The 10,530-nt window shown below is 36.1% G+C and overlaps 1 protein-coding gene across 1 annotated transcript; it reads left to right on the forward strand.

Moving 5' to 3' along the window:
• Window positions 1-5,162: 5,162 nt before the first annotated feature.
• On the forward strand, window positions 5,163-6,873 carry LOC107566874 (noggin-3). Its single transcript, XM_016252436.1, has one exon. It carries the CDS (start codon window positions 5,603-5,605, stop codon window positions 6,272-6,274), a length of 672 nt encoding a protein of 223 aa, XP_016107922.1. The 5' UTR covers window positions 5,163-5,602; the 3' UTR covers window positions 6,275-6,873.
• The last annotated feature ends 3,657 nt before the right edge of the window (window positions 6,874-10,530 follow it).

Below are 10,530 nucleotides of genomic sequence, written 5' to 3' on the forward strand. Positions count from 1 at the left end.
TATACATATATATATACATATATATATATATATAGATAGATAGATAGATAGATAGATAGATAGATAGATAGATAGATATTAGTGCTGTCAAACGATTAATCGCGATTAATCGCATCCAAAAAAAGTTTTTGTTCACATAATATGTGTGTGCACTCTGTATATATATTATCTATATATAAATACACACACATGCAGTATATATTTAGAAAATATTTACATGTATATAGTCATATTCATATAATTTATATTATATAGAAATATATTTAATAACATATTTTCTTAAATATATACATGCATATATGTGTATTAACAAAAACTTTTATTTTGGATGCGATTAATCGCGATTAATCGTTGACAGCACTAATATATATATATATATATATATATATATATATAAACATTTATACAAAATACAATATATAAAAAATATTTATGTAAATTTTAAAAACAATGTTACAAGTCTATATCTATAAGTAAATATCTATCTATCTATCTGTCTGTCTGTCTGTCTGTCTGTCTGTCTGTCTCGTTGCTTTTTAAAAAATATACTGTATATGACCATATCTAAATTAATTGATATAACCTTTGGTTAGTCTGTTTTGAAGTTCTCTGTGGAGAAAATGAATGGGATTTTTACATCCGGAAACATGCTGTTGGGCTCTGTTGTGGTGTTTTTAGGTGAAGAGTGGATTTAGGTGATTTGAGAGTCGGTTCAGTTTATGTGTTTACTTGCTATGACAGATTGATGTATCTGCTCATTTCACTGCCCATTTAGTATTGTTTGCTCTTACAATTGATGTATGAAGTGGCATCATCCACTTTACACTACATCTGTTTCTAATAGATTGCATTTCAGTGTTCAGAAACACTGGATTAAATTTAAAAAATGATCCCATCACTACAGACTCTGTTACCAAACATGAGCCCTTCTTAAATTAAAAAGCTGGTAAGTAGTTCTAAGGGAAGAGAGTGTGACATTTGTTCCACAGAATGTGTTTCATTGAAAAATACCTTGAGTTGTGCGATGTTTACCATATGATGGTGGTTTGTGGCGTGTGATTGTTCACATTTGAAGATTCGTTGTAATTTGTTTCTGTTCCTATTTATGCTGGGTAACCCACTGTTATGAAAGGAAATGAAAACCACTTATGTTTTACAGGTTGAAGGAATGATAAAAAACTGCACTTTTAATATATACAGTATATTTGCCTCCCACAACTTTTACTGTAATAAGAGTTTGACAGCTGGATTCTTTTGAATCGGACCACTTTTGACCTTTTGCAGAGGAAGGAACCTTATTTGCTTGTACCGCAAATTTGTGCCACTTATATAAACATACATTTAAATGATTTGGAAGTGAATTCGTTTTCTTGCATAATTACTAATATCACAGCACTCATTTTGTCAATAAAGCCATAGATATTTGAAATGCAAGTTATGGTCTAAGGACATAACCAAAAAGGTACTTTGTTTAGTAATGCATCATTAATTCTGTAAAGCTATACCACATTCATGTTGCAATGATTATTACCTAACAGATTTATTGTGAATATAGTATATATTTATTCACATAATCCATATGTACGCCCTGTAATTAAGTGAAATATTTTTTCCCGAATGAAAAGGGCAGCTTTCGCAAGCAACATTGTGAATGTGTCTGTTGCAATGTTTCAACAATTTATGAATGTTTGTAGTGTTTTTTATGAAAAAAAGAAAGAAAAATGGTATTTGCACAAAATGTTTGATTTCCAAAAAATATATATGTCGTGACTGGAGTTTCTCCTGTGAAGGATTGTAAAAAAAGATTCCATCTTCCGGTTAATGTACAGTGATGTCAGCTGGTGCTCCAGATCCTGTGGGTAAATGCACTGTTCTGACACACCGGTGTGCATTCAACACAAGCCCACAGACATGAGGCATTATTTATCATATTCAACTTTACCTATATTCCAGTTAAATCATTGAACTCTTTGCAACTGGCATTCCAGTTAGGGTGTTATTGTTAAATTATATGGTATATTTGTCTTGATACCTTTATACTGTGCACAATGCAAGCCAAAACAATTAAAAAGCATAATATCTGTATATTTTTGCATTATGCATTTATTGATCTAAATAATATATTTCAGTATTGCATTTTTGATGGTTGGTCCCTTGTCGTAGAGGTTTCTGATGTAACTTGTTTGCTTTTTGTGATGCATCTTGAATATGACGTTGTGACAGATGTATTGAAGTCATAAAAAATAAACATTCCAGTGTAAATATTTTATGATATGTTATTTGTGTTTCTTTAATTTCAGACCTATTCAAGTAACTGTAATTTTAAATACAGGTGCATCTCAAAAAATGTGAATATCGTGAAAAAAACAAAAACAATTCTGTAACTTATTTCAAAAAGTGAAACTTTCATATATTCTAGATTCCTTACATGTAAAGCAAAACATTTCAAACGTTTTTTTGTTTTAATTTAGATGATTAGAGCGTCTGTCTGATGAAAGTCAAAAATCCAATATCTCAAAATGTTTATAAATTGTTTATAAATTGAAATTAAACGTAGTTTGCAATGTTAACAGTTTAAACAAACAGGCCAAACAAAATGTATGATTATGAAATCTTAATTCTTCAGAGGTTGACTACAGATTTAAAAATATAGAAAATTGCAGTAAAACAGAATACAGAAAATTATATTTTATAAATATTTATTTTATAATATACTTATATTTGTATTATTTTAGTTTAATATTTTTATTAATTGATATGGAGCTTGGTGTACAATGTAAACAATTTAAACAGGCCAATTGACAATATACTGTATAATATAGCAAAATTATATTATGTCAATATTTAAAAAAAGTTTAATTGTTTTATAATATATTAATATTTTATTAGTGTTTGTTATATGGGTTTAATATTTTAAAGACATTGATGAGAAGCTTGGTTTAAAATGTTAAAAATTTAAACAAACAGGCCGTATAGAGACTGTGTTTGTGTGTATGTTTGTATTTAAAACTGAACTGACCGCATGTTAGAAACCGTAACTTTCAAATCGAGCGTTCAAATTGCTCTCTTGTTAGATCATCAAAGGTCTTCACAGGGAACTAAACAAAAACAAATGACATTTTTATCTAGCTGGGTCATGAAAGAATCTGGAATATTTTGACCTCGAGCTGGGAGGCCTTCTGATCCATCATTAAGATTAAGTGAACTTCAGAGTCAGATCAGACATTGATGGTCATGGAGGCGTGACTGGCCTTTGCCCAGATATTCCACGGAAATCAAAGGACAAATATACCTCCAGATGATTTGAAACACGTGGATCTGGCCATCAGTTCAGGGGAAGAAATGAGAATGTATGTGTATGTTGGAAACGAACTCAAACCGTGGCGAATATTGCTATCGAGAAGATGATCTGATGATTAGGTCCGGAATGACGCAATGTTCTCAATTTGCAGCTAAAATTGACAGGGGCCTGTTTAAATATGGCCTCTTATCCACTTTGCTATGTGTCCAAACACACACTTCCATGGAAACCACTGTAACACAGTTAAACAGTCATTCGTACAAATTACAAGACAGAACGAAGGAATCCACGAGAGTACAACAGCATACATCAACTGAGCCGCGGTTCACAGGTTAAGACACTTATTATGAGTGACATTTAATACTAAGACAGTATGGCGTCTGTTCATCACAAATGCATTAATCAGTTTGATGTTCGTATGGAGGGCTCTGGAAAACAGCGTAGCTCTTTATTTGGCTCTCAGAAATGTCTTTGTTCACCGGAAGACTGTGCCGGTCCTGCGTTCTGTAATTCTAGCCGGAGGATAGGCCATTTTCAAGGGCCACAGATTCCTTCATCACTACAGTCGGTTGGCAAGCTTATCTCAAAAACATAATTTCAGCCCACTTCCTTTCTTTTAAATAAGAACTTGCATTCTACTGGCGCCGGACACTCGCTGACACAGGAGCAATCCAGAAAATTGCTCTAAGGTCATTTTAAACGTTAAAGAGGAGCAGAGGAATATCATGGGATGTCTGAATGCAACTTTGTCATTGGAAGAGAAGCCAAAAAAAAACAATTTTATGTGAACAGTGGCACCCATTGATTTGATTTCAGAACGCGTTTCAGAGTAAGCTGATATCAGTTGAGAATGATATAAACTGCAGCATACATGACATATCTTTCACATCACTTCTGTAACATCAGGCCTACATGTAATGAACAATTTAATAAATCTTTTAATAAACGTTTTTGTCTGCATAAGTTTCAAAAATCACTTGAATGCACATCATCGATAAAGAAAGGTTTTTGAATTAAGAGTTTTTTTGTTTTATTTTGGTGAGCCTTAAATGTGAAGGCGGTGTAACTGGGCAGAATCTGATAATAAACGGATGAAATTCTGGGAAGTGCTGATATCCTTTCAATCTTTTAATAGTATTTATTTAGAAAATGAAGGAGTGAAGCAGTTTGTTTTAAAATATTACTAATATTTTAATAATATTTGTTGGTATGTGACATGAGCATAAAACTTTATGAAAAGGCATATTTGATTCAGGTCTGGTGCAATAACCTTGTCAATATTTGCAACTCAATAAATAATATATATATATAATTGTATACTGGTTTAAAAGATTAACTTTAAAAATATGTTTGTAAACTTTAACTTTTTAAACTTTTTTTTAATTAAGTTGTGTACATTCGGACAGCATGGTTACTTGAAATCACACACACACACACACACACACACACACACACGCTCTCTCTCTCTCTCTCTTTCTCTCTCTCTCTCCTTTTTACTTAATTTGTCATTGACACTTTAAAAGGTTTTATACAAGATATAGTTTTTTACGAGTACTAAATACTTGTTCTTATACGTTTTATATAAGAACAAATATTAAAATGTTGCTTTAAAATGAATAAATGAGTGTATTTGTCCAACTGAAGTTTCAGTCCAGTTCACACAGATCCCAAAGACTCGTTTTCTTTTGACATGTGCGGGCGCACCGGCAGAGGGCGACCAACGATAGTCATCCCTCCGGACCCCCTTGTACCCCACCCACCCCCATAGCCCACTCCGGTCCATCCCACCCCCCTCCCCTCCCTAAATAGAAGGAGGTGTCGTGGAGCTCTGGCAACAGACCCACAATTGAGAATGGGTCTTTGGGTTCTATCGCGACCCGCGAGGATAAATCAGACGAGCCAGGTGATTCTCAGTTCGGCGCCCGTCACCAGAAAGCATGCGGATCCTCAGACACCAGGACTCCGGATTCAGACGCGAGGAGCCCGCGAGCTCAAAAAGGAGACCGGATCCGACTGAAAACGCCTAATACTGTCATGAGCCCTTCTGCTGATGGGAACCTGTGCGTAAAAGCGAAACGAGACGCGCGGAATGACCACAAAGTAGACACTGACACAGCGTTCTTAGATCTCCGATCACATTTAAGCGCGAAGTGACACCGAGGATAGTGCTGTTTGAATTGAACGAACACTTTCTAAGGAGAACGCTCGTGGGTAGACACCGCGCGCGCTGGAGACTGCGCTCTCACGGCTCGCCAAAAACTCAAGCGAACACTCAAGCGCGAGGATTAATCAGCCAAAAAGATGGATAACGTGCCGTATTTTCTGGCTACATACGTGCTCATTTTCTCCCTCGGATTCAGGATAGAAGAAGGGATGTGCCAACATTACTACCTCCTCCGTCCCATTCCCAGTGACACTCTGCCTATAGTGGAAATCAGGGAGGAACCGGATCCCATACTGGACCCTAAGGAGCGGGATCTGAACGAGACCGAACTCAGAGCCATGCTAGGCAGTCACTTCGACCAGAACTTCATGTCCATCAGTCCACCGGAGGACAAATACGCAGGACAGGACGACCTGAACGAGTCCGAACTCTTCAAGCGTCCCACCGGCACCATGCCCAAAGAAATCAAAGCCATGGAGTTTGAGATCCAGCATGGGAAAAAACACAAGCCCAGTAAGAAACTCAGAAGAAGGCTTCAGCTGTGGCTGTGGTCCTATGCCTTCTGCCCGGTGGTGCACACATGGCAGGACCTGGGGAACCGATTCTGGCCCCGCTATGTGAAGGTGGGCAACTGCTACAATAAAAGGTCTTGTTCGGTTCCAGAAGGGATGGTTTGCAAACCTGCCAAATCCAGCCATTTTACGGTTTTGCGATGGAGGTGCCTGCAGAGAAAGGGTGGGCTCAAATGTGCCTGGATACCAGTTCAGTACCCCATTATATCAGAGTGCAAATGCTCCTGCCCGAACTGAAATAAGCTCCGCTCCGTGCTCATTCTCACATGCACTGTCCAGTGTAGGAATGTATATTTGATGTATATGTGGTGCCATTCTAGGTTACACTTTACATTGGTGTTCATGTTACTGTGTAATTTCATACAGAAGTACTGACAAGTGATGCTGACGAAACTTTGTGTACTTAACATGTGATTCTTTTGTGGAGCTGCTTGGTATTATAGTCATTATAGTAAATAATTATAGTAATATGTCTAACATGGACACTGTAATGTAAAGTGGTGCCTGATTCATTTATATAAAAGAAAAAGAAAAGAAAAAAGGTCAGTATTTGCCTATAATATCCAGTGTCTACTGTAACTTTGGTTGTAATGTAACTTTATACATATTTATGTCAAAGAACATTTCGCATTCAAAGTGCGTTTATTGAAGGAATTCCAAGCTTTTTCCATTATTCGGAAAAAAAAAACTTTATCTTTATACACCTCAGACGGGAGATTATAGATTACAGTCTTGGTGTGCTGTAAATATAAGGGGAATGGAAAATAACTGCTCATGTAAATTAAAAGAAACTATTTATTCTTCATGTCCATGTAGTCGAAATGCATTTAAAATAAAACCACTAAAAATGGCATGAACTGTTTTTTGCTTATTTCACTTGCTGTACATACGCAATCTGCTTAACATGCACTGCATGCAGTAAAACCCACCAGCTGCCGTTTATAAAGCCCTCCATGCTGATGTGACGCTAATTGAGGTGATATTATTTTAATTTGACTTATGAAGTCAAGTCTGGATCGTAATGGACAATTGGTGATTCGTATTCCTCGGAGGGAGTGGATCAGTTACTTTGTTTTTTTCCCTCCGAGACGCCATTCCGTCCTCAGACAGTCTGAAGGGTCTTTGTAAAAGGATTAAAAGTTAAAGACCTTCATTTTCAGATTCTTTCATTTAATCTGTGTGGCGCCTGAAACACATGCTGGATGGATGATCACATGTAAAAACATTCTCTGCTCTGTCTGCTGCCTAAAGTCTATTGGCATGAAAAGAACAACTTGGCCTCACAAAGGAATGAAGATACTGAAGTTCCGCTCTGTATCGATTAGGTTTAAGCTCCTTTTTTGACAAGTGTCACATAGATGGCTTTGACTTTTTTTTTTTGTTTCGCTATATTCAGGCATTTATACATCACACTGTAGCATTTCAAAGAGTCCCGAGAGTAAAACTCAGTCAGGGATTAATCATGCATAATCTTCAATGTAACAGTTAATACACAGCTTTAAAGCCAAAATGAAACTTTCCCTGCATGGCAAAAAGTAAATCCTACTTTTGTTACATAGATTTTGACTTAATCCACCAGCTCGTTGTCCAGCATCACTTGGTTTTGCACACTAAGGAGGGTTTACGTGAAGGAGCATTACGTGTTTATATTACTTCTCAGCTCGCCGCAGAATAAAAACACTGCCTGTTTCTCCAGCTTTCCAATAAGCTAAGAATATAGACCTGTCACTCCACTCTACTTAACAAGAAATGCTGTGTGCCAGTGTCTTTCTTTCTTTCTTTCTTTCTTTCTCTCTTCATGAGGCATATTTTCACACAGTGATAACTGGGCAGCACCATGCGTGATTTTCAACACCGGCTTAATGCACCTCAATCTGTGACCCTCAAACCTAAACACTCATAGATGCTCTGAATGATCCCATTTCATCGCTCTCAGGGCATCATTTCCCAGGAGATATAACTGGAAACTTCATCTCGCATAGTAACATGCCACCCAAGTTCTGGAGTCCATCCAGTATCACTAACAATCAGGTGTGAGGAACAGTTGCCCCCTTACACGCTGCACCCTTCCCGTGATGAAAGCCAGTCTGGCCACCCAGGCGCTCTCTCTAACCATGACAGAGCGGAAAAAGCACCAGTCATTAAACGTTCAGATAGTTTTTTTGCACAGACACTCCCTTAAAGAGAAAAGCCTCTCATTGGTCTGAACCTTTCCTGTTTCCTGGCGACTGGACCAAATAGCTGGTGTGCAGAGGATGGAGGAAACCCAAACCAAAGGAACATGGGGACGTGAGTAGGTTTGTGGGCAATACCAATGGGCTGGAAATTCCTTACTAAAAAATGAGCTCCAATATCATTGACAAATATATTTACATAAACATTTAATGGTTCAGGGTTTAAAGTTCATACAATGGCCATCCTTAAAATGTTACTGATATGCAGTGTTTTGGCTAAGTGTCAAATTGTAGAATATAACCTAAAGTCATCATGAAAAAAAAAAGATTTGAATAAAAACATATGTACAAATTAATATCATATAAAAGAATATGACCTATAAAAAAGACTTGAATAATATAATATAATATAAAATACATATTTTGGCTAAATGTCAAATTGTAGAATATGGCCTAAAGCCACGATAAAAAGATCTGAATTAAAGACTTGAACATAAATGTAATGTTATACTGTATATATATATATATATATATATATATATATATATATATATATATATATATATATATATATATATATATATATATATATATATATATATATATATATATATATATATATATATATATATATATATATATATATATATATATATATATATATATCGTCCATTGAATCATGCTCAATAACATACACATACACTTTACACTTTGTATGTAAAATATGGAATATGAAACATTTTCCGTATTAGTCTCAAGCTTATACTGATCCCACCATGTATTATATATACAGTATATGTTTTTGTTTTTGTAGCTTATGCTGTAAAGTTCCATTAGCTTTTTGTTTGTTTTTGCTATTCTACTTGTAAAGCTGGACCAAATGAGCCTCTGAAAAACAGAATCAGCCTCCAACTGTGAAAGCATATCTGTAGAACTGAGAAATAATGTTGTTTTCAACATTGGCAGTGAAATGTGTCACTTTACAGCCTTGACTTGTCAACATTTCTCATATTTTATGAGAGTGTGACATTCAAAAACAACATGTGGTAAAACTTTATTATAGCTTACTTTTACAGTTATGCGAATGATGTCAGGAAGAGACATGTATCAACATAAGCCTCAGGCTGATGTCTGTCACTACTCTGCTACAAGGAAATTCACTTCATTTTGCATTCTTTTTTTCTCTCTCTTAAAATCTCAATAGCATTATTCGTTCTGTGTGTGTCTTGGACTTCATTAAAATGCTGTTGTTAGGCACCTTTGAAAATGGCCAGGTGTTATCATGGTATCTGAGTGTGCTCTTAAGGATGATATCACCGAGAAAAAGGTCAGCGTGATCTCACGTTCATACCAGAGATCATAGCGATGGGGTCAGGGGGATGATTGCATGTCAGATGTTGGAAGATCAGAGCTATATTTGCAGACGTGCAGGCTAAAAACTGACTTTGAAGCGTAAGAGAGTCAGTACCAGATATGATTAAAGAACGTCTCCTTATTAATGAAAGGGGAACATCAATGCACAATCATCTGGACCGCAAATTGATCCAAATCCAAAAAGATTAAAATGCATGCAGCTGACCTTTTTTTTTTTTTTTTTTTACATAAAAAAAAATCATTGATTTTTTAATTAAGATTTGTATTGTTTTTAATGTTTTTCAATGTCTTGCAACCTTGAATTCTGGTTTCTTACAGAGGAAAAAAGCAACAATTTAAATATAAAAGCAAATCTTGAGCACTTTACCTCAAGGTTGACAGATAGAAATGCCTAAAACCCCTTTAGCCTTCAGTTTGAGCTCAAGTTCTCATCATTTATTCCCCTCCAAAAACACCACACAAACATGAGGCATGGCAAATATTTGACTCAACTGAGGTTTATTCAAACCACAAGCTTCATCTCCCTTTTGTTCCTCCTTGCTTTTTTCCCTTAAGAAATTGGCAGCGTAGCCCTATAATTTCCCCCCAATCGCCAGGCCAATGTGGGCTCTGTGCCATCGTTCCACCCATCGCTGTCTATATTGTAAAGAACGGACTCGTTCCCGTAGCACAGGAAGGATCTCTTCTTCTCTATTCATAGCGCTTCGAACAAACATTTTAATCCTTTACTGAAAGACATATCTCTGTGTACGCAGTTGCCACCTGTATGCTTCGTTCTCAATATTTTCAGGTCTAGATCAGGTTCCTCAGTTTGAAATTTCACATTGCTGTCGTCATGCTCGACTGCTGCAATAGATATTTACAGGAGATTAGATGAATGTATGGAGGTTTAATTTGTAATGAGGTGGAACAGATCACCTTCAGTCCGTGTGGAAACAGTATTTT

This window comes from Sinocyclocheilus grahami, unplaced genomic scaffold (genome assembly GCF_001515645.1).
Source record: "Sinocyclocheilus grahami isolate Dianchi unplaced genomic scaffold, SAMN03320097.WGS_v1.1 scaffold26.1, whole genome shotgun sequence".
NCBI lineage: Eukaryota > Metazoa > Chordata > Actinopteri > Cypriniformes > Cyprinidae > Sinocyclocheilus > Sinocyclocheilus grahami.